The 25934-nt window shown below is 43.9% G+C and overlaps 1 protein-coding gene across 1 annotated transcript in view; it reads left to right on the forward strand.

Annotated features, from left to right (window-relative positions):
* The window catches only part of LOC123483458 (ribosomal protein S6 kinase-related protein-like), an 80462-nt gene that overhangs the window by 32065 nt on the left and 22463 nt on the right, over positions 1 to 25934 (forward strand). The window contains exons 3-5 of the mRNA XM_045213512.1: positions 10950 to 11033; positions 15767 to 15835; positions 24945 to 25014. Of these exons, the coding sequence (XP_045069447.1) occupies positions 10950 to 11033; positions 15767 to 15835; positions 24945 to 25014 (223 nt within the window). The remainder of the gene's footprint in view (positions 1 to 10949; positions 11034 to 15766; positions 15836 to 24944; positions 25015 to 25934) is intronic.

Here is a 25934-nt window from a genome sequence, read left to right on the forward strand (position 1 = left end):
AGCTAAATGATAACATTTACGGCCATCTTAAAACAATTCCATATGTTAGCTTAGTAGATATTGCGATCTAAGGGCTTAGACCTACAGGGGTTTAAAACTATTTTGAGTGAAATCCTCGCCCTACATGAAACAGGAGATCCTTCTGGCTTAGATAACTTGGAAATTGGACAGTAGTTATCTTGCCTTTCCAAAGTTTTAGAATCCCTGACTAACTTTCAGCTAAGAACTTTTTAAACTTCTCATTCTATTTTTAATGTGCACCAATCCGGGTTTTAGACCTGAACAGAGCACCGTTTCAGCTGCTACGCTTGTTTTAGATTGTGTTAAATTGCTTAGATCATTAAAATAATTTTGCTGTCTTATTTCAAGTGTTACAAGTTTTTATTACTTAACAAAACCGTTATAGGCTGCGCGAGTTGTCATTAAACAACAGGCACAATCTAAAATCCTACAGGATCAAAGCAATAGAATCGCTAGTAAACCAATCAGTGATATCTGCTGGTTTCTACACGAGGAGACGGAGCCGGGGTGTGGTGCCCTCCCTGAAAGCCGAGAGAGGATACATCTGTGACTGACTGTCTAGACACGTTGGGCCGACTAGCCCTGGATGCTCCTCGACGGTGACTGACTGTCTAGACACGTTGGGCCGACTAGCCCTGGATGCTCCTCGACGGTGACTGACTGTCTAGACACGTTGGGCCGACTAGCCCTGGATGCTCCTCGACGGTGACTGACTGTCTAGACACGTTAGCCGACTAGCCCTGGATGCTCCTCGACGGTGACTGACTGTCTAGACACGTTGGGCCGACTAGCCCTGGATGCTCCTCGACGGTGACTGACTAGACACGTTGGGCCGACTAGCCCTGGATGCTCCTCGACGGTGACTGACTGTCTAGACACGTTGGGCCGACTAGCCCTGGATGCTCCTCGACGGTGACTGACTGTCTAGACACGTTGGGCCGACTAGCCCCTGGATGCTCCTCGACGGTGACTGACTGTCTAGACACGTTGGGCCGACTAGCCCTGGATGCTCCTCGACGGTGACTGACTGTCTAGACACGTTGGGCCGACTAGCCCTGGATGCTCCTCGACGGTGACTGACTGTCTAGACACGTTGGGCCGACTAGCCCTGGATGCTCCTCGACGGTGACTGACTGTCTAGACACGTTGGGGCCGACTAGCCCTGGATGCTCCTCGACGGTGACTGACTGTCTAGACACGTTGGGCCGACTAGCCCTGGATGCTCCTCGACGGTGACTGACTGTCTAGACACGTTGGGCCGACTAGCCCTGGATGCTCCTCGACGGTCAGGTTTTTCATCTGTGTTCCTCTTACTCCTCTCCTGCCTTGCTGTGCAGTGGAAGCCGGAGGTCGGTATCTGCGCTGTGACATAACGTCTAGATGCACTGGGGCTTCCTAGCCCAGGATACCCCCGCAGGGTGGACTCGCCACCGGTGATTGGCCGGTCTACTGGGCCCGTTGCTGCCTCACTGTGCGGTAGCCTACTGCAAGGCGACTGGGCGCATTGACAAGATCCACACACTGGGCGAAATCCCTGTCAGCACATTCCTGAAGCGGCTGTTGAACGCGCTGGCGTTCTGACGAAGGCAGCAGCGCTCCTGGCACACACTCTACTAGCTACAGCTGAACATGTTTTAGGGCATTTAAGGTTCTAAAAGACTGACTCAGCATATTATTCTTTTTTTTTCTTTTCGTTCTAGTGAATTGTTGGTGCTTATGGGCGATTTAAACTGGGACTCCGAGGCCATAAGAAAGACTGAATTGTACTCAAATGATAAATGCAGTCAGAAGACTCAATCCAAAAGGCATCTCTAAATCAACACTTATTGATGTTATTCTAACTAACAATCCGCATAAATACTCAGCCGTTGGTATTTTCCCTAATGATTTGAAGTGATCATTGTGCAGTTGCTTGCATTAGAGACACTAAAATCCCCAGAGTGCCCCCTCGGTTCATAGTCAAACGAAATTGTACACAGTTCTGTGAGCAGGCATTCCTGCATGAACGTTATGCATGCAACTGGGATAGGATTGAGCTTATTCCGGACATCGAAGAGGCATTCTCCTATTTTCATTCCATGTTTTCTACTATCTGGGATAAACACGCCCCTCTCAAAAAGTACCGGGTAAGAGGTAGAGACAATCCCTGGTTTACAGGGGAATTATCTGATTTGATCCATAAACGAAACACACAATGGGCCAAAGCCAGAAAGGGTCATTCCCAGTCTGAATGGCAGTTATTCAGGGCACTGAGAAATAAGTGCACCTTGTTAATACTGAAATGCAAATCTAGCTTCTATTACGAATCTACCAAGTCAAACCTCAATAATCCGACGAAATGATGGAAAACCATTAGAACCATGAATGCCAACACTAACCCCTCTGGTCTTCCGCTGAAATTGACCTCAGATTCAATGGATGTGACGGACAAGAATGAACTGCTTGACATGTTTAATGAGGATTTTGCTAAGGCTGGGCATTTATTTGATATGAACCTAACATCTCGAATGAGGCAGTGAATGAAACTGCCTCTTGCCGGCCTATGGTTCATCTATTTAATTTGACAGAGATTGAGCTTTCAGATGTTGTAAAGTCACTCAAATCTATTGATATTAAGAAAGCGGCTGGTCCGGATGAATTAAACCCTTATTTTCTAGAACTTGGTGCAGAGATCATTGCTGCCCATCTCACTCATATTGTAACGCCAGGAAGCAGGTGCAGAAGGTGAGTTTAATAATGATCCGATACAGATGAACCAACGTGAGAGAAAACAATACTACCTAATGACTGATGGCAATTGAGGGCTAAATAAAGGGGGAGGAATCAAGGAGACAATGATGAACAGGTGTGTGTAATGATGGGGACCAGGTGTGTGTAATGATGGAGACCAGGTGTGTGTAATGATGGGGACCAGGTGTGAGTAATGATGGAGAACAGGTGTGAGTAATGATGGGGACCAGGTGTGTGTAATGATGGGGACCAGGTGTGTGTAATGATGGGGACCAGGTGTGTGTAATGATGGAGAACAGGTGTGTGTAATGATGGAGACCAGGTGTGTGTAATGATGGGGACCAGGTGTGTGTAATGATGGGGACCAGGTGTGTGTAATGATGGGGACCAGGTGTGTGTAATGATGAAGTCCAGGTGTGTGTAATGATGGAGACCAGGTGTGTGTAATGATGGAGACCAGGTGTGTGTAATGATGGAGACCAGGTGTGTGTAATGATGGGGACCAGGTGTGTGTAATGATGGAGACCAGGTGTGTGTAATGATGGGGACCAGGTGTGTGTAATGATGGAGACCAGGTGTGTGTAATGATGGGGACCAGGTGTGTGTAATGATGGGGACCAGGTGTGTGTAATGATGGGGACCAGGTGTGTGTAATGATGGGGACCAGGTGTGTGTAATGATGGAGACCAGGTGTGTGTAATGATGGAGACCAGGTGTGTGTAATGATGGGGACCAGGTGTGTGTAATGATGGAGACCAGGTGTGTGTAATGATGGAGACCAGGTGTGTGTAATGATGGAGACCAGGTGTGTGTAATGATGGGGACCATATCTACGTCACCCCATAAGGGTGGAGATCCGTCCCGTCCCATATCTACGTCACCCCTTTACATAAGGGTGGAGATCCGTCCCATATCTACGTCACCCCTTTACATAAGGGTGGAGATCCGTCTCGTCCCATATCTACGTCACCCCTTTACATAAGGGTGGAGATCCGTCCCATATCTACGTCACCCCTTTACATAAGGGTGGAGATCCGTCTCGTCCCATATCTACGTCACCCCTTTACATAAGGGTGGAGATCCGTCCCATATCTACGTCACCCCTTTACATAAGGGTGGAGATCCGTCCCATATCTACGTCACCCCTTTACATAAGGGTGGAGATCCGTCCCATATCTACGTCACCCCTTTACATAAGGGTGGAGATCCGTCCCATATCTACGTCACCCCTTTACATAACGGTGGAGATCCGTCTCGTCCCATATCTACGTCACCCCTTTACATAAGGGTGGAGATCCGTCCCATATCTACGTCACCCCTTTACATAAGGGTGGAGATCCGTCCCATATCTACGTCACCCCTTTACATAAGGGTGGAGATCCGTCCCATATCTACGTCACCCCTTTACATAAGGGTGGAGATCCGTCCCATATCTACGTCACCCCTTTACATAAGGGTGGAGATCCGTCCCATATCTACGTCACCCCTTTACATAACGGTGGAGATCCGTCTCGTCCCATATCTACGTCACCCCTTTACATAAGGGTGGAGATCCGTCCCATATCTACGTCACCCCTTTACATAAGGGTGGAGATCCGTCCCATATCTACGTCACCCCTTTACATAAGGGTGGAGATCCGTCCCATATCTACGTCACCCCTTTACATAACGGTGGAGATCTGTCCCATATCTACGTCACCCCATAAGGGTGGAGATCCGTCTCGTCCCATATCTAAACTGTCTGCACTGGCACAAGTTTTGGAAAAACTGGTGAACTCACAGTTGAAAGACTGTGTTCATAATAACTCAGTTTTATCTCAATTCCAGTCAGGTTTTAGAGCCAAGCGTAGTACACATACTGCAGTAAGGTTGTAGGACAAGAGAAATCACTGTGTTTCACTATCTGTTGACTTATCGAAGGCCTTCGACACTGTTGACCAAGACCTGCTGTTGTATAGACTAAAACAGGTTGGTTTAAGTGTTGATGCATTGGATTGGTTCCAAAACTACCTTTCTGACAGAACACAGTGTATAGCACAGGAGGGTATGAAATCCAAGGCTTACGAAAGGAGTTCCCCAGGGCTCAACTTTAGGTCCGAACCTTTTTACACTGTATATAAATGATCTAGGGAAGACTGTTGACTCTGCAAATCTCCATCTGTATGCTGATGACACAATTATTTATTCTAGCGCATCTAATATTGAGAAGGCTTTTCAGGACTTGGCTTTTGATGTTATTCAAAGGCAGTTTCGAATTGAAACGTGTGCTTAATGCAAGGAAAACAAAATGTTTGTTTTTCTCTTCTCTGAAAGTAGACAGATGGAGTCACTTGCAGATTTGAACTCTAAAAGGCCAGCATATTGATAGGCTCACCTCCTATAAATATCTTAGGATCTGGTTCGATGAAAAGCTGAATTTTAAACAGCACGTTGATAACTTGACCAAGAAACTGAAGTTGAAATTGGGTTTCTGTTTTAGGAACAAATCTTGCTTTTCAATGTTAGCCAGAAAGGATCTTGTTCAAGGCACTTTATCAGTGCTGGATTATGGTGATAGTGTTTATATGCAGGCCTCAGCAAGTACCTTAACTCTGGACACAGTTTATCATGGGGCGTTAAGATTTATTACAAATGCCAGATCACTCACCCGTCACTGTGATGTGTATGCTGCAATGGACCTCTCTCTCCACCAGGAGGCTAAAGCACTGGTACACTCGTGGACAAAGCATTGATAGGACAACTCCCTTTGTATCTCTGTTCCTTACTGACCAGATCAGTCACGCAATACAGTCTTCGTTCACAGTCGCTGCTGTCCTTGTCTTTTCCTAAGGCTAGAACTGAGATGGGGAAACAATCTTTTCCCCATAATGCCCCTTCATCCTGGAACATGCTTCAAAAGATATTAAAGTTAGTGTCCTCGCCTGTGACACTGTCTTTTGTGTGTAATTTGTATTTTTCTGTAATATTTAATGTACACTGCTATTTCCTTGTTTTGCCTTCTTGCCAGGTCGCCCTCGCAAAATAGTTTTTTTTAACTGGTTAAATAAATAAAACAATATTTATAGATACCGTTGACCATTACATTCTCATTCAAAAGTTGACTGAAATAAACCTGGATCAGGCTTCTTGCAAGTGGTTTTAAAATGATCTGTCAGACAGGACTCAACGTGTGATCTCTGATGGTGTTAAGTGTATTTTCCTGGATATTACAAAAGGTGTCCCGCAGGGGTCGGTACTGGGACCTGTTCTCTTTACTATTTATATCAGTAATATTGGTCTATCTGTTAAAAATGTATAATATTAATCTGTATGTAGACAACACTTATGTATGGCATTGACCAAACTGTTGACCAGGACTATGTTAGAGCTGCAATCTGACCTTGTTACCTTACAGAAAGCCCTGGTTGGTTTAAAACGTCAGAAAGCCCTGGTTGGTTTAAAACGTCAGAAAGCCCTGGTTGGTTTAAAACGTGTACTTAATGTGGGCAAGACTAAATACATGTTGTTCTCGCAGGAATGTTTCAGATGGACTACATATTTATTCATTGGATGGTTCTCCCATCGATCGGGTTCCCAAGTTATTTGTGCATTCTGTTGGTGAGTCTGTGTTGCTAGCTAGCTGCAAGCAGTGTCTGTTTACCTATTAGCTAACGTTAGCTAACAGTCGATCAATAATATAATAATACTTTTAGCAAAAATGTTTATTTTCAATTGACAATCTGTAGAAACAATGAGAATAGAAAGGTTCAGAACTTTTGTAAAACATCACAGTACAGTTGAAAAATATATGGCAAATAGAAATCCTATATGGATGGTGTTAAGAGATAGATGGGAGGTGTTGAATGGAGCTGAAGGATGGGACTAATAACAACTAATAACAACAAGATAACTAATGTAAAGCATACTGTGTCCATAATAAGTATATAGGTTATAGGTTGAGAGCTTTTGTGAAAGAGCACAGATAGAAAGATATGGCATATAGAAGCAAACCGGATGGACATCATGAAAATGATCGGAGGAAGTTCAGGAGTAAAAACAAACAAAATCGAATTATTGTAAAATTGACTGTGTCCATAAAATGTATATAGTATTTATAAGCTGGAAGTAGAGGCCTAAGCATTGTTGTTCACTAGTTTACTCCAATTAGGGAAGGGGTCGTGGGGTTGGAAAGTAAAAAAGGGAAATATATTTTAAAAAAGGAAATGTATATACACTGCTCAAAAAAAAATACTGTAGGATCAATATGTTAGAGGACCCTATACCGTAGGATCAATATGTTAGGGGACCCTGTACCGTAGGATCAATATGTTAGGGGACCCTATACCGTAGGATCAATATGTTAGAGGACCCTATACCGGAGGATCGATATGTTAGGGGACCCTATACCGTAGGATCAATATGTTAGGGGACCCTATACCGTAGGATCAATATGTTAGGGGACCCTATACCGTAGGATCAATATGTTAGAGGACCCTATACCGGAGGATCAATATGTTAGGGGACCCTATACCGTAGGATCAATATGTTAGGGGACCCTATACCGTAGGATCAATATGTTAGGGGACCCTATACCGTAGGATCAATATGTTAGGGGACCCTATACCGTAGGATCAATATGTTAGGGGACCCTATACCGTAGAATCAATATGTTAGGGGACCCTATACCGTAGGATCAATATGTTAGGGGACCCTATACCGTAGGATCAATATGTTAGGGGACCCTATACCGTAGGATCAATATGTTGGGACCCTATACCGTAGGATCAATATGTTAGGGGACCCTATACCGTAGGATCAATATGTTAGAGGACCCTATACCGTAGGATCAATATGTTAGAGGGACCCTATACCGTAGGATCAATATGTTAGAGGACCCTATACCGTAGGATCAATATGTTAGGGACCCTATACCGTAGGATCAATATGTTAGGGGACCCTGTACCGTAGGATCAATATGTTAGGGGACCCTATACCGTAGGATCAATATGTTAGAGGACCCTATACCGTAGGATCAATATGTTAGGGGACCCTATACTGTAGGATCAATATGTTAGAGGACCCTATACCGTAGGATCAATATGTTAGGGGACCCTATACCGTAGGATCAATATGTTAGAGGACCCTATACCGTAGGATCAATATGTTAGGGGACCCTATACCGTAGGATCAATATGTTAGGGGACCCTATACCGTAGGATCAATATGTTAGAGGACCCTATACCGGAGGATCAATATGTTAGGGGACCCTATACCGTAGGGATCAATATGTTAGGGGACCCTATACCGTAGGATCAATATGTTAGGGGACCCTATACCGGAGGATCAATATGTTAGGGGACCCTATACCGTAGGATCAATATGTTAGGGGACCCTATACCGTAGGATCAATATGTTAGGGGACCCTATACCGTAGGATCAATATGTTAGGGGACCCTATACCGTAGGATCAATATGTTAGAGGACCCTATACCGTAGGATCAATATGTTAGGGGACCCTATACCGTAGGATCAATATGTTAGAGGACCCTATACCGTAGGATCAATATGTTAGGGGACCCTATACCGTAGGATCAATATGTTAGGGGACCCTATACCGTAGGATCAATATGTTAGGGGACCCTATACCGTAGGATCAATATGTTAGGGACCCTATACCGTAGGATCAATATGTTAGGGGACCCTATACCGTAGGATCAATATGTTAGAGGACCCTATACCGTAGGATCAATATGTTAGAGGACCCTATACCGTAGGATCAATATGTTAGAGGACCCTATACCGTAGGATCAATATGTTACCCTATACCGTAGGATCAATATGTTAGGGGACCCTGTACCGTAGGATCAATATGTTAGGGGACCCTATACCGTAGGATCAATATGTTAGAGGACCCTATACCGTAGGATCAATATGTTAGGGGACCCTATACTGTAGGATCAATATGTTAGAGGACCCTATACTGTAGGATCAATATGTTAGGGGACCCTATACTGTAGGATCAATATGTTAGAGGACCCTATACCGTAGGATCAATATGTTAGAGGACCCTATACCGTAGGATCAATATGTTAGAGGACCCTATACCGTAGGATCAATATGTTAGAGGACCCTATACTGTAGGATCAATATGTTAGGGGACCCTATACTGTAGGATCAATATGTTAGGGGACCCTATACCGTAGGATCAATATGTTAGAGGACCCTATACCGTAGGATCAATATGTTAGAGGACCCTATACCGTAGGATCAATATGTTAGAGGACCCTATACTGTAGGATCAATATGTTAGGGGACCCTATACTGTAGGATCAATATGTTAGGGGACCCTATACCGTAGGATCAATATGTTAGAGGACCCTATACCGTAGGATCAATATGTTAGAGGACCCTATACCGTAGGATCAATATGTTAGAGGACCCTATACCGTAGGATCAATATGTTAGGGGACCCTATACCGTAGGATCAATATGTTAGGGGACCCTATACCGTAGGATCAATATGTTAGAGGACCCTATACCGTAGGATCAATATGTTAGAGGACCCTATACCGTAGGATCAATATGTTAGGGGGACCCTATACCGGAGGATCAATATGTTAGGGACCCTATACCGTAGGATCAATATGTTAGGGGGACCCTATACCGTAGGATCAATATGTTAGAGGACCCTATACCGTAGGATCAATATGTTAGAGGACCCTATACCGTAGGATCAATATGTTAGAGGACCCTATACCGTAGGATCAATATGTTAGGGGGACCCTATACTGTAGGATCAATATGTTAGAGGACCCTATACCGTAGGATCAATATGTTAGGGGACCCTATACCGTAGGATCAATATGTTAGAGGACCCTATACCGTAGGATCAATATGTTAGAGGACCCTATACCGTAGGATCAATATGTTAGAGGACCCTATACCGTAGGATCAATATGTTAGAGGACCCTATACCGTAGGATCAATATGTTAGAGGACCCTATACCGTAGGATCAATATGTTAGAGGACCCTAACAGGTACTGAGGAGATCCATTCTGTTACTTGTTATTCATATCAATGTAAACGGACGTCTCGCGCTTGGTGGAATGCGTTACCACGTGATGTTGCCAGGTCGGCAGCAGACAGCTGCCTCTGCATAGCCCGTCCTGGGGCAAGGGTGGAGCCCGTCCTGGGGCAAGGGTGGAGCCCGTCCTGGGGCAAGGGTGGAGCCCGCTGAGGTATGGTGGAGCCACTGGGCAGCACAATGCAATGCACCCTGGACTGAAGAGGCAGACTAATAGAAATGTGGTGGACCCTCTGTTAAATTACACATTTCTCGAGGTGGGAATATTGCAAAAAAATATGATCAATGGCTCATTTGAGAGAAGACAACCTCCGGCGTTATGCCATCGGCCAGTGTTGAAATCTGACATGTATTATAGACGTTTTCGCGATCTAAAAGTCGTATTCCTATTAACTTCCAGTGTAGTGAGAGCGACTTTATCACAATGCTACGTCATACTGGCTGCATTTCTGCCTGTTTGAACAACAATAGCACATGATACAGAGAATGGATAGAACATCGCTCAGAGTTGCACAAAAACTATATAACATTCCAAATAGGTGACTCGTTCCTTTAATATGACCTTAATGAATTATAAATAAACCATATCTCTTCAGCGGGAAGGTACTCGTTTGGATTGTAAACTAAGGCCAAGCTTTAATTAATTAAGAGACAGCTTCACTCGCTAGCTTGAAGCTGGATAAGCTGTTGGTGGCGTCACAGGCATGCGAACTGAGGTGTAGGTTGGTTGTTTACATGTTAGCACATCGATTACATTTTTACTTGTTTTGATTACATAATTGCTTCAAAATTCACCAAAAGTGATGTTAGCTGACAAAGATGATCTCATTAGAACAAAACGTATAAGATCTCATAAGCCTGTGTTTACCACTGACCTTATTTTCGGCCTTTAACCAGAAACTCAAAAAAAAAAATAACATTAATTGTCTCATAGCCTTTGCCCAACGAGCCATGAGCGGAGTTAGCCTCTGTTAGCGGAGTTAGCCTCTGTTAGCGGAGTTAGCATCTGTTAGCGGAGTTAGCATCTGTTAGTGCCTACAAAAAGAGCTACTATTTCTCTCTATTGAAACCAGAACCTAGTTACTGTTGGGTTTTTGAGACTATACTCTGTCCACCTCCTCTCTCCTGTCCCAGGTGTTGGGTTATATTGCTAAAGGATCCTTTGGTCCCATTCTGAAGGTGAAGGACAAGGCCAAGCAGAAAACCTACGCTGTCAAGGTAACCCTCCAATAGCACTTTACACATGTAACATACACTACATTAACAAAAGTATGTGGACACCTGCTTGTCGAACATCTCATTCCAGAATCATGGTCATTAATATGGAGTTGGTCCCCCTTTGCTGCTATAACAGCCTCCACTCTTCTGGGAAGGCTTTCCACTAGATGTTGGAACATTGCTGTGGGGACTTGCTTCCATTCAGCCACAAGAGCATTAGTGAGGTCGGGCACTGACGTTGGGCGATTAGGCCTGGCTCGCAGTCGGCGTTCCAATTCATCCCAAAGGTGTTCGATGGGGTTGAGGTCAGGGCTCTGTGCAGGCCAGTCAAGTTCTTAAACACTGATCTCGACAAACCATTTCTGTATTGACCTCGCTTTGTGCACAGGGGCATTGGTGGCATAGTGGTCTAAGGCACTGCATCGCAGTGCTAACTGTGCCACTAGAGATCCTGGTTCGAATCCAGGCTCTGTCGCAGCCGGCCGCGACAGGGAGACCCATGGGGCGGCGCACAACTGGCCCAGGGTCGTCCAGGGTAGGGGAGGGAATGGCCGGCAGGGATGTAGCTCAGTTGATAGAGCATGGCGTTTGCAACGGAAGGGTTGTGGGTTCGAGTCCCACCGGGGGCCAGTATGAAAAATACAAAAATTATGTATGCACTCACTTAACTGTAAGTCGCTCTGGATAAGAGCGTCTGCTAAATGACTAAAATGTAAATGTCATGCTGAAACAGGAAAGATTTCCCTTCACTGGAACTAAGGGGCCTAGCCCAAACCATGAAAAATAGCCCCAGACCATTATTCCTCCTCTACCAAACTTTGCAGTTGGCACTATGTATTGGGGCAGGTAGCGTTCTCCTGGCATCCGCCAAACCCAGATTTGTCTGTTGGACTGCCAGATGATGAAGAGTGATCCATCACTCCAGAGAACGTGTTTCCACTGCTCCAGAGTCCAATGGTGGCGAGCTTTACACCACTCCAGCCGACGCTTGGCATTGCGCATGGTGGTCTGAGGCTTGTGTGCGGCTGCTCGGCCATGGAAACCCATTTCATGAAGCTCCCGACTAATAGTTATTGTGCTGACATTGCTTCCAGAGGCAGTTTGGAACTCGATAGTGAGTGTTGCAACCGAGGACTGACGATTTTTACGCACTTCAGCACTCGGCGGTCCCGTTCTGTGAGCTTGTGTGGCCTACCACTTCGCGGCTGAGCCGTTGTTGCTCCTAGACGTTTCCACTTCACAATAACAGCACTTACAGTTGACCGGGGCAGCTCTAGCAGGGCAGACATTTTAGGAACTGACTTGTTGGAAAGGTGGCATCCTATGACGGTGCCACGTTGAAAGTCACTGAGCTCTTCAGTACGGGCCATTCTACTGCCAATGTTTGTCTATGGAGAATGCATGTGTGCTCAATTTTATACACCTGTCAGCAACGTGTGTGGCTGAAATAGCTGAATCCACTAATTTGAAGGGGTGTCCACATACTTTGTATATATATATATATATATATATAGTGTATATAGTGTATTTGTATATATATATATATATAGTGTATATAGTGTATTTGTATATATATATAGTGTATATAGTGTATTTGTATATATATATAGTGTATATAGTGTATATATACAGTGGGGAAAAAAAGTATTTAGTCAGCCACCAATTGTGCAAGTTCTCCCACTTAAAAAGATGAGAGATGCCTGTAATTTTCATCATAGGTACACGTCAACTATGACAGACAAATTGAGGAAAAAAATCCAGAAAATCACATCGTAGGATTTTTTATGAATTTATTTGCAAATTATGGTGGAAAATAAGTATTTGGTCACCTACAAACAAGCAAGATTTCTGGCTCTCACAGACCTGTAACTTCTTCTTTAATAGGCTCCTCTGTCCTCCACTCGTTACCTGTATTAATGGCACCTGTTTGAACTTGTTATCAGTATAAAATACACCTGTCCACAACCTCAAACAGTCACACTCCAAACTCCACTATGGCCAAGACCAAAGAGCTGTCAAAGGACACCAGAAACAAAATTGTAGACCTGCACCAGGCTGGGAAGACTGAATCTGCAATAGGTAAGCAGCTTGGTTTGAAGAAATCAACTGTGGGAGCAATTATTAGGAAATGGAAGACATACAAGACCACTGATAATCTCCCTCGATCTGGGGCTCCACGCAAAATCTCACCCCGTGGGGTCAAAATGATCACAAGAATGGTGAGCAAAAATCCCAGAACCACACGGGGGGACCTAGTGAATGACCTGCAGAGAGCTGGGACCAAAGTAACAAAGCCTACCATCAGTAACACACTACGCCGCCAGGGACTCAAATCCTGCAGTGCAAGACGTGTCCCCCTGCTTAAGCCAGTACATGTCCAGGCCTGTCTGAAGTGCATTTGGATGATCCAGAAGAGGATTGGGGAGAATGTCATATGGTCAGATGAAACCAAAATATAACTTTTTGGTAAAAACTCATCTCGTCATGTTTGGAGGACAAAGAATGCTGAGTTGCATCCAAAGAACACCATACCTACTGTGAAGCATGGGGGTGGAAACATCATGCTTTGGGGCTGTTTTTCTGCAAAGGGACCAGGACGACTGATCCGTGTAAAGGAAAGAATGAATGGGGCCATGTATCGTGAGATTTTGAGTGAAAACCTCCTTCCATCAGCAAGGGCATTGAAGATGAAACGTGGCTGAGTCTTTCGGCATGACAATGATCCCAAACACACCTCCCGGGCAACGAAGGAGTGGCTTCGTAAGAAGCATTTCAAGGTCCTGGAGTGGCCTAGCCAGTCTCCAGATCTCAACCCCATAGAAAATCTTTGGAGGGAGTTGAAAGTCCGTGTTGCCCAGCGACAGCCTCAAAACATCACTGCTCTAGAGGAGATCTGCATGGAGGAATGGGCCAAAATACCAGAAACAGTGTGTGAAAACCTTGTGAAGACTTACAGAAAACGTTTGACCTGTGTCATTGCCAACAAAGGGTATATAACAAAGTATTGAGAAACTTTTGTTATTGACCAAATACTTATTTTCCACCATCATTTGCCAATAAATTCATAAAATCCTACAATGTGATTTTCTGGATTATTTTTCTCATTTTGTCTGTCATAGTTGACGTGTACCTATGATGAAAATTACAGGCCTCTCTCATCTTTTTTAAGTGGGAGAACTTGCACAATTGGTGGCTGACTAAATACTTTTTTTCCCCACTGTATATATAGTGTATATAGTGTATATATATATATATAGTGTATATAGTGTATTTGTATATATATATATATATAGTGTATATAGTGTATTTGTATATATATATAGTGTATTTGTATATTTATATATATATAGTGTATATAGTGTATATATATATATAGTGTATATATATATATATTGTGTATATAGTGTATTTGTATATATATATATATATATAGTGTATATAGTGTATTTGTATATATATATAGTGTATATAGTGTATTTGTATATATATATATATATAGTGTATTTGTATATATATATATAGTGTATATAGTGTATTTGTATATATATATATAGTGTATATAGTGTATTTGTATATATATAGTGTATATAGTGTATTTGTATATATATATAGTGTATATAGTGTATTTGTATATATATATATAGTGTATATAGTGTATTTGTATATATATATAGTGTATATAGTGTATTTGTATATATATATATAGTGTATATAGTGTATTTGTATATATATATAGTGTATATAGTGTATTTGTATATATATATAGTGTATATAGTGTATTTGTATATATATATAGTGTATATAGTGTATTTGTATATATATATAGTGTATTTGTATATATATATAGTGTATATAGTGTATTTGTATATGTATATAGTGTATATATATATATATAGTGTATATAGTGTATATATATATATATAGTGTATATAGTGTATTTGTGTGTGTATATATATATATATATATATATAGTGTATATAGTGTATTTGTGTATATATATATATAGTGTATATAGTGTATTTGTATATATATATATATATATAGTGTATATAGTGTATTTGTATATATATATAGTGTATATAGTGTATTTGTATATATATATAGTGTATATAGTGTATTTGTATATATATATAGTGTATATAGTGTATTTGTATATATATATAGTGTATATAGTGTATTTGTATATAGTGTATTTGTATATATATATAGTGTATATAGTGTATTTGTATATATATATAGTGTATATAGTGTATTTGTATATATATATAGTGTATATAGTGTATTTGTATATATATATAGTGTATATAGTGTATTTGTATATATATATATAGTGTATATAGTGTATTTGTATATATATATATATAGTGTATATAGTGTATTTGTATATATATATATAGTGTATATAGTGTATTTGTATATATATATAGTATATATAGTGTATTTGTATATATATATAGTGTATATAGTGTATTTGTATATATATATATAGTGTATATAGTGTATTTGTATATATATATAGTGTATATAGTGTATTTGTGTATATATATATATAGTGTATATAGTGTTTTTGTATATATATATAGTGTATATAGTGTATTTGTGTATATATATATATATAGTGTATATGTGTGGACGAGCTTAACTAGCTGAATATGATAACTGGTCTGTCGATGATAAGAATCCCTTGAGTATGTCATCCCTCAGATCATCAGTCAATGTGTGTCTGTTCTCAGGTCATCCCTAAGTCAGAGATCCTGAGGCTGGGCGTTCTGGAACAGTCTAAAGAAGAGGTTATAGTACAGGTGAGTGAGTGAGAGGGAGAGGTCGTGGGTCAGAGAGAGGTCGTGGGTCAGGGAGAGGGAGAGGTCGTTCTCTACAGGTGGGTCAGAGAGAGAGAGGGATGCTGTACAATGTGACAGGGCTGTGACTAACTAGTGGTTTAGACAGGGCTGTGACTAACTAGTGGTTTAGACAGGGCTGTGACTAACTAGTGGTTTAGACAGGGCTGTGACTAACTAGTGGTTTAGACAGGGCTGTGACTAACTAGTGGTTTAGACAGGGCTGTGACTAGCTAGTGGTTTAGACAGGGCTGTGGCTAACTAGTGGTTTAGACAGGGCTGTGACTAACTATACACACTGTTATAGTGGTTTAGACAGGGCTGTAACTAGCTAGTGGTTTAGACAGGGCTGTGACTAACTAGTGGTTTAGACAGGGCTGTGACTAACTAGTGGTTTAGACAGGGCTGTGACTAACTAGTGGTTTAGACAGGGCCGTGACTAACTAGTGGTTTAGACAGGGCTGTGACTAACTAGTGGTTTAGACAGGGCTGTGACTAACTAGTGGTTTAGACAGGGCTGTGACTAACTAGTGGTTTAGACAGGGCTGTGACTAACTAGTGGTTTAGACAGGGCTGTGACTAACTATACACACTGTTATAGTGGTTTAGACAGGGCTGTAACTAGCTAGTGGTTTAGACAGGGCTGTGACTAACTAGTGGTTTAGACAGGGCTGTGACTAACTAGTGGTTTAGACAGGGCTGTGACTAACTAGTGGTTTAGACAGGGCTGTGACTAACTATACACACTGTTATAGTGGTTTAGACAGGGCCGTGACTAACTAGTGGTTTAGACAGGGCTGTAACTAGCTAGTGGTTTAGACAGGGCTGTGACTAACTAGTGGTTTAGACAGGGCTGTGACTAACTATACACACTGTTATAGTGGTTTAGACAGGGCTGTGACTAACAAGTTAGTGGTTTAGACAGGGCTGTGACTAACTAGTGGTTTAGACAGGGCTGTGACTAACTAGTGGTTTAGACAGGGCCGTGACTAACTAGTGGTTTAGACAGGGCCGTGACTAACTAGTGGTTTAGACAGGGCCGTGACTAACTAGTGGTTTAGACAGGGCTGTGACTAACTAGTGGTTTAGACAGGGCTGTGACTAACTAGTGGTTTAGACAGGGCTGTGACTAACTAGTGGTTTAGACAGGGTTGTGACTAACTAGTGGTTTAGACAGGGCTGTGACTAACTAGTGGTTTAGACAGGGCTGTGACTAACTAGTGGTTTAGACAGGGCTGTGACTAACTAGTGGTTTAGACAGGGCTGTGACTAACTAGTGGTTTAGACAGGGCTGTGACTAACTAGTGGTTTAGACAGGGCTGTGACTAACTAGTGGTTTAGACAGGGCTGTGGCTAACTAGTGGTTTAGACAGGGCTGTGACTAACTATACACACTGTTATAGTGGTTTAGACAGGGCTGTAACTAACTAGTGGTTTAGACAGGGCTGTGACTAACTAGTGGTTTAGACAGGGCTGTGACTAACTAGTGGTTTAGACAGGGCTGTGACTAACTAGTGGTTTAGACAGGGCTGTGACTAACTAGTGGTTTAGACAGGGCTGTGACTAGCTAGTGGTTTAGACAGGGCTGTGACTAACTAGTGGTTTAGACAGGGCTGTGACTAACTAGTGGTTTAGACAGGGCTGTGGCTAACTAGTGGTTTAGACAGGGCTGTGACTAACTATACACACTGTTATAGTGGTTTAGACAGGGCTGTGACTAGCTAGTGGTTTAGACAGGGCTTTGACTACCTAGTGGTTTAGACAGGGCTGTGACTAACTAGTGGTTTAGACAGGGCTGTGACTAACTAGTGGTTTAGACAGGGCTTTGACTAGCTAGTGGTTTAGACAGGGCTGTGACTAACTAGTGGTTTAGACAGGGCCGTGACTAACTAGTGGTTTAGACAGGGCTGTGACTAGCTAGTGGTTTAGACAGAGCTGTGACTAGCTAGTGGTTTAGACAGGGCTGTGGCTAACTAGTGGTTTAGACAGGGCTGTGACTAACTATACACACTGTTATAGTGGTTTAGACAGGGCCGTGACTAACTAGTGGTTTAGACAGGGCTGTGACTACCTAGTGGTTTAGACAGGGCTGTGACTAGCTAGTGGTTTAGACAGGGCTGTGACTAACTAGTGGTTTAGACAGGGCTGTGACTAGCTAGTGGTTTAGACAGGGCTGTGACTAACTAGTGGTTTAGACAGGGCTGTGACTAGCTAGTGGTTTAGACAGGGCTGTGACTAACTAGTGGTTTAGACAGGGCTGTGACTAACTAGTGGTTTAGACAGGGCTGTGACTAGCTAGTGGTTTAGACAGGGCTGTGACTAGCTAGTGGTTTAGACAGGGCTGTGACTAACTAGTGGTTTAGACAGGGCTGTGACTAACTAGTGGTTTAGACAGGGCTGTGACTAACTAGTGGTTTAGACAGGGCTGTGACTAGCTAGTGGTTTAGACAGGGCTGTGACTAACTAGTGGTTTAGACAGGGCTGTGACTAACTAGTGGTTTAGACAGGGCTGTGACTAACTAGTGGTTTAGACAGGGCTGTGACTAGCTAGTGGTTTAGACAGGGCTGTGACTAGCTAGTGGTTTAGACAGGGCTGTGACTAACTAGTGGTTTAGACAGGGCTGTGACTAACTAGTGGTTTAGACAGGGCTATGACTAGCTAGTGGTTTAGACAGGGCTGTGGCTAACTAGTGGTTTAGACAGGGCTGTGACTAACTAGTGGTTTAGACAGGGCTGTGACTAACTAGTGGTTTAGACAGGGCTGTGACTAACTATACACACTGTTATAGTGGTTTAGACAGGGCTGTGACTAGCTAGTGGTTTAGACAGGGCCGTGACTAACTAGTGGTTTAGACAGGGCTGTGACTAACTAGTGGTTTAGACAGGGCTGTGACTAGCTAGTGGTTTAGACAGGGCTGTGACTAACTAGTGGTTTAGACAGGGCTGTGACTAACTAGTGGTTTAGACAGGGCTGTGACTAACTAGTGGTTTAGACAGGGCTGTGACTAGCTAGTGGTTTAGACAGGGCTGTGACTAACTAGTGGTTTAGACAGGGCTGTGACTAACTAGTGGTTTAGACAGGGCTGTGACTAACTAGTGGTTTAGACAGGGCTGTGACTAACTAGTGGTTTAGACAGGGCCGTGACTAACTAGTGGTTTAGACAGGGCTGTGACTAGCTAGTGGTTTAGACAGGGCTGTGACTAACTAGTGGTTTAGACAGGGCTGTGACTAACTATACACACTGTTATAGTGGTTTAGACAGGGATGTGACTAACTAGTGGTTTAGACAGGGCTGTGACTAACTAGTGGTTTAGACAGGGCTGTGACTAACTAGTGGTTTAGACAGGGCTGTGACTAACTATGGGTTTAGACAGGGCTGTGACTAACTAGTGGTTTAGACAGGGCCGTGACTAACTAGTGGTTTAGACAGGGCTGTGACTAACTAGTGGTTTAGACAGGGCCGTGACTAACTAGTGGTTTAGACAGGGCTGTGACTAACTAGTGGTTTAGACAGGGCTGTGACTAACTAGTGGTTTAGACAGGGCCGTGACTAACTAGTGGTTTAGACAGGGCTGTGACTAGCTAGTGGTTTAGACAGGGCTGTGACTAACTAGTGGTTTAGACAGGGCCGTGACTAACTAGTGGTTTAGACAGGGCTGTGACTAACTATACACACTGTTATAGTGGTTTAGACAGGGCCGTGACTAACTAGTGGTTTAGACAGGGCTGTGACTAACTAGTGGTTTAGACAGGGCTGTGACTAACTAGTGGTTTAGGCAGGGCCGTGACTAACTAGTGGTTTAGACAGGGCTGTGACTAGCTAGTGGTTTAGACAGGGCTGTGACTAACTAGTGGTTTAGACAGGGCTGTGACTAACTAGTGGTTTAGACAGGGCCGTGACTAACTAGGGGTTTAGACAGGGCTGTGACTAACTAGTGGTTTAGACAGGGCCGTGACTAACTAGTGGTTTAGACAGGGCCGTGACTAACTAGTGGTTTAGACAGGGCTGTGACTAGCTAGTGGTTTAGACAGGGCTGTGACTAACTAGTGGTTTAGACAGGGCCGTGACTAACTAGTGGTTTAGACAGGGCTGTGACTAACTATTGGTTTAGACAGGGCTGTGACTAACTAGTGGTTTAGACAGGGCTGTGACTAACTATTGGTTTAGACAGGGCTGTGACTAACTAGTGGTTTAGACAGGGCTTTGACTAACTAGTGGTTTAGACAGGGCTGTGACTAACTAGTGGTTTAGACAGGGCTGTGACTAACTAGTGGTTTAGACAGGGCTGTGACTAACTAGTGGTTTAGACAGGGCTGTGACTAACTAGTGGTTTAGACAGGGCTGTGACTAACTAGTGGTTTAGACAGGGCTGTGACTAACTAGTGGTTTAGACAGGGCTGTGACTAACTAGTGGTTTAGACAGGGCTGTGACTAACTATACACACTGTTATAGTGGTTTAGACAGGGCTTTGACTAGCTAGTGGTTTAGACAGGGCTGTGACTAGCTAGTGGTTTAGACAGGGCTGTGACTAGCTAGTGGTTTAGACAGGGCTGTGACTAACTAGTGGTTTAGACAGGGCTGTGACTAACTAGTGGTTTAGACAGGGCTGTGACTAACTAGTGGTTTAGACAGGGCTGTGACTAACTAGTGGTTTAGACAGGGCTGTGACTAACTAGTGGTTTAGACAGGGCTGTGACTAGCTAGTGGTTTAGACAGGGCTGGAAAATTACTGAGGATAATAGTGGACGATATTGCCACTCCTATTTGTCATATCTTCAATTTAAGCCTACTAGAAATCGATTATAATCTGCTGATGGAAAAACGTATGTGTTATGGCTTTACACCCCCTGCTATACTGTGGATACAGAGTTACCTGTCTAACAGAACACAGAGGGTGTTCTTTAATGGAAGCCTCTCCAACATAATCCAGGTAGAATCAGGAATTCCCCAGGGCAGCTGTCTAGGCCCCTTACTTTTTTCAATCTTTACTAACGACATGCCACTGGCTTTGAGTAAAGCCAGTGTGTTTATGTATGCAGATGACTCAACTCTATACATGTCAGCTATTACAGCGAGTGAAATCACTGCAACAGTTAACAAAGAGTTGCAGTTAGTTTCAGAATGGGTGGCAAGGAATAAGTTCATCCGAAATATTTCAAAAACTAAAAGCATTGTATTTGGGACAAACCATTCACTAAACCCTAAACCTCAACTACATCTCGTAATGAATAATGTGCAAGTTGAGGTGACTAAACTGCTTGGAGTAACCCTGGATTGTAAACTGTCATGGTCAAAACATGTTGATACAACAGTAGCTAAGACGGGGAGAAGTCTGTCCATAATAAAGCTCTGCTCTGCCTTCTTAACAACACTATCAACAAGGCAGGTCCTACAGGCCCTAGTTTTGTCGCACCTGGACTACTGTTCAGTCATGTGGTCAGGTGCCACAAAGAGGGATTTAAGAAAATTGCAATTGGTTCAGAACAGGGCAGCACGGCTGGCCCTTAAATGTACACGGAGAGCTAACATTAATAATATGCATGTAAATCTCTCTTGGTTCAAAGTGGAGGAGAGATTGACTTCATCACTACTTGTTTTTGTAAGAAGTATTGACAAGCTGTATGTATCGAGCTGTCTGTTTAAACTACTGGCACACAGCTCAGACACCCATGCATACCCCACAAGACATGCCACCAGAGGTCTCTTCACAGTCCCCAAGTCCAGAACAGACTATGGGAGGAGCACAGTACTACATAGAGCCATGACTACATGGAACTCTATTCCACATCAGGTAACTGATATAAGCAGTAGAATCAGATTTTTAAAAAACATAAAAATACACCTTATGGAACAGCGGGGACTGTGAAGAGACACACACACAGGTACATACACGCATACATATAGACACTCACTCTACACACACGTACACATGGATGTTGTATTGTAAATATGTGATAGTGGAGTAGTGGCCTGAGGGAACACACTAAATGTATTGGGTAAAATGTTATGAAATATCATGTAATATTTTTAATTTTAATATAATTGTCTTAATGTTGCTGGACCCCAGGAAGAGTAGCTGCTGCCTTGGCAGGAACTAATGGGGATCCATAATAAACCCCAGGAAGAGTAGCTGCTGCCTTGGCAGGAACTAATGGGGATCCATAATAAACCCCAGGAAGAGTAGCTGCTGCCTCGGCAGGAACTAATGGGGATCCATAATAAACCCCAGGAAGAGTAGCTGCTGCCTCGGGCAGGAACTAATGGGGATCCATAATAAACCCCAGGAAGAGTAGCTGCTGCCTCGGCAGGAACTAATGGGGATCCATAATAAACCCCAGGAAGAGTAGCTGCTGCCTTGGCAGGAACTAATGGGGATCCATAATAAACCCCAGGAAGAGTAGCTGCTGCCTTGGCAGGAACTAATGGGGATCCATAATAAACCCCAGGAAGAGTAGCTGCTGCCTTGGCAGGAACTAATGGGGATCCATAATAAACCCCAGGAAGAGTAGCTGCTGCCTTGGCAGGAACTAATGGGGATCCATAATAAACCCCAGGAAGAGTAGCTGCTGCCTTTGCAGGAACTAATGGGGATCCATAATAAACCCCAGGAAGAGTAGCTGCTGCCTTGGCAGGAACTAATGGGGATCCATAATAAACCCCAGGAAGAGTAGCTGCTGCCTTGGCAGGAACTAATGGGGATCCATAATAAACCCCAGGAAGAGTAGCTGCTGCCTTGGCAGGAACTAATGGGGATCCTTAATAAATAAATACAAACGGTGGTATGGTGGCTTACACTCAGCTCAGACTTAGAAACATTAGCTAGGTGGATCACAACACCTGAGACCCGGTAACCACTGCTGTAACCTTTAACCCCTGGCCTGACCCTGGTTGACCCCTAGTGTCACTCAGGCTAATCTTGTGTGGACAGATACTGCATGTAAACTTCAAGGCTCAAGTAGAATTATGTGATTAGCAGTTGGTTTTGGGTTTTCGTCATTGATTATTTGGACGAGTCAGGATTGGTCGAAGGACTGTGGGCTCTCCTTCTCTGTGGCCGACGTGATTAAGACATTTAAGCATGTTAACCCCCGCAAGGCTGCCGGCCCAGACGGCATCCCTGGCCACGTCCTCAGAGCATGCGCAGACCAGCTGGCTGGTGTGTTCATGGACATATTCAATCTCTCCCTGTCCCAGTCTGCTGTCCCCACATGCTTCAAGATGACCACCATTGTTCCTGTACCCAAGAAAGCGAAGGTAACTGAACTAAATGACTATCGCCCCATAGCACTCACCTCTGTCATCATGAAGTGCTTTGAGAGAGTAGTCAAGGATCATATCACCTCTACCTTACCTGTCACCCTAGACCCACTTCAATTTGCTTACCGCCCCAATAGATCCCCAGACGATGCAATCGCCATCACACTGACACTGCCCTATCCCATCTGGACAAGAGGAATACCTATGTAAGAATGCTGTTAATTGACTATAGCTCAGCATTCAACACCATAGTACCCTCCAAGCTCATCATTAAGGTCGAGGCCCTGGGTCTGAACCGTGCCCTGTGCAACTGGATCCTGGACTTCCTGACGGGCCGCCCCCAGGTGGTGAATGTAGGAAACAACACCTCCACTTCACTGATCCTAAACACTGGGGCCCCAGAAGGGTGCGTGCTCAGCCCCCTCCTGTACTCCCTGTTCAACCATGACTGCGTGGCCAAGCACGCCTCCAACCCAATCATCAAGTTTGCAGACGACACAACAGTAGTAGGCTTGATTACCAACAATGACGAGACCGCCTACAGGGAGGAAGTGGCTCTGGGAGTGTGGTGGCAGGAAAATAACCTCTCACTCAACGTCAACAAAACAAAGGAGATGATCGTGGACTTCAGGAAATAGCAGAGGGTGCACCCCCCTATCCACATCGACGGGACCGCAGTGGAGAAGGTGGAAAGCTTCAAGTTCCTTGGCGTACACATCACTGACAAACTGAAATAGTGCACCCACGCAGACGGTGTGGTGAAGAAGGCGCGAGAGAGCCTCTTCAACCTCAGGAGGCTGAAGGAATTTGGCTTGGCACCTAAAACCCTCACAAACATTTACAGATGCCCAATTGAGAGCATCCTGTCGGGCTGTATCACCGCCTGGTACGGCAACTGCACCACCCGCAACCGCAGGGCTCTCCAGAGGGTGGTGCGGTCTGCCGAACGCATTGCCAGGGGCAAACTACCCACCCTCCAAGACACCTACAGCACCCGATGTCACAGGAAGGCCAAAAAGATCATCAAGGACATCAACCACCCGAGCCACTGCCTGTTCACCCCGCTATCATCCAGAAGGCGAGATCAGTACAGGTGCATCAACGCTGGGACCGAGAGAATGAAAAACAGCTTCTATCTCAAGGCCATCAGACTGTTAAATAGCCATCACTAGCACATTGCCTATTGAAATTACTGGCCACTTTAAGAAATGGAACACTAGTCACTTTAATAATGTTTACATATCTTGCATTATTCATCTCATATGTATATACTGTATTCTATAATACTCTACTGTATCTTAGTCCATGCCACTCTGTCATTGCTTGTCCATATATGTATATATTCTTAATTCCATTCCTTACTTAGATTTGTGTGTATTGGGTATATGTTGTGAAATTGTTAGATACTACTTGTTAGATATTACTGCACTGTTGGAGCTAGAAGCACAAGCATTTCGCTACACCCACAATAACATCTGCTAAACACGTGTATGTGACAAATAAAATTTGATTTGATTTGATTTGAACTGGGGAGGTGATTTCAAGCCCGTGTGTGGATGATAAATGACTTTCATCATATTCTTTTGCTTTTCGGCCATGATAAACACGGGTGAAATTAGTGGAAGGAGCCGTTTGACCAAGACTTTCCTTTTGCGAGGGAGGAGACTTCGCTTCCTTCCTTCGCACTACGGTAATCACAATTGTTAGCAGCATTCCCCCCAGAAGTAAAACAGGAAATGACAAACTTTCGCGAGAATTTTACTTCTGGGTAACCGAGATTACTCTTAGGCTGACCTGTGACCTTTGTCCTCAGCGTCAGGTGCGTCACCCATTCATCCACGACCTTCAGGACTGCTGGCAGACACAGAGACACCTCTACATTAGTGAGTCACATAGAACCCCCCTAGACCCTCCAACGCACTGTCCCACTGTCCTTAACCTCATTATCCTCATTATCCCACTGTCCCACTGTCCTTAACCTCATTAACCTCATTATCCCACAGTCCTTAACCTCATTATCCCACTGTCCCGCTGTCCCACTGTCCTTAACCTCATTATCCTCATTATCCCACTGTCCCACTGTCCTTAACCTCATTATCCTCATTGTCCCACTGTCCCACTGTCCTTGACCTCATTATCCTCATTATCCCACTGTCCCACTGTCCTTAACATCATTATCCTACATTTTTACATTTTTAGTCATTTAGCAGACGCTCTTATCCAGAGCGACTTAGTTAGTGCATACATTATTTTTAGATTTTTCATACTGGCCCCCCGTGGGAATCGAACCCACAACCCTGGCGTTGCAAACGCCATGCTCTACCAACTGAGCTACATCCCTGCCGGCCATTCCCTCCCCTACTCTGGACAACGCTGGGCCAATTGTGCGCCGCCCCATGGGTCTCCCGGTCGCACTGCGCCACTCAGGAGTTTATCCTACTGTCCCACTCTCCTTAACCTCATTATCCTACTGTCCCACTGTCCTTAACCTCATTATCCTACTGTCCCACTGCCCTTGACCTCATTGTCCCACTGCCCTTGACCTCATTGTCCCACTGTTCTTAACCTCATTGTCCCACTGTTCTTAACCTCATTATCCCACTGTCCTTAACCTCATTATCCTACTGTCCCACTGTCCTTAACCTCATTATCCTACTGTCCCACTGTCCTTAACCTCATTATCCCACTTCCCCACTGTCCTTAACCTCATTATCCCACTGTCCTTATCCTCATTATCCCACTGCCCTTAACCTCATTGTCCCACTGCCCTTAACCTCATTATCCCACTGCCCCACTGTCCTTA

This window comes from Coregonus clupeaformis, unplaced genomic scaffold (genome assembly GCF_020615455.1).
Source record: "Coregonus clupeaformis isolate EN_2021a unplaced genomic scaffold, ASM2061545v1 scaf0117, whole genome shotgun sequence".
Taxonomy (NCBI): Eukaryota; Metazoa; Chordata; class Actinopteri; order Salmoniformes; family Salmonidae; genus Coregonus; species Coregonus clupeaformis.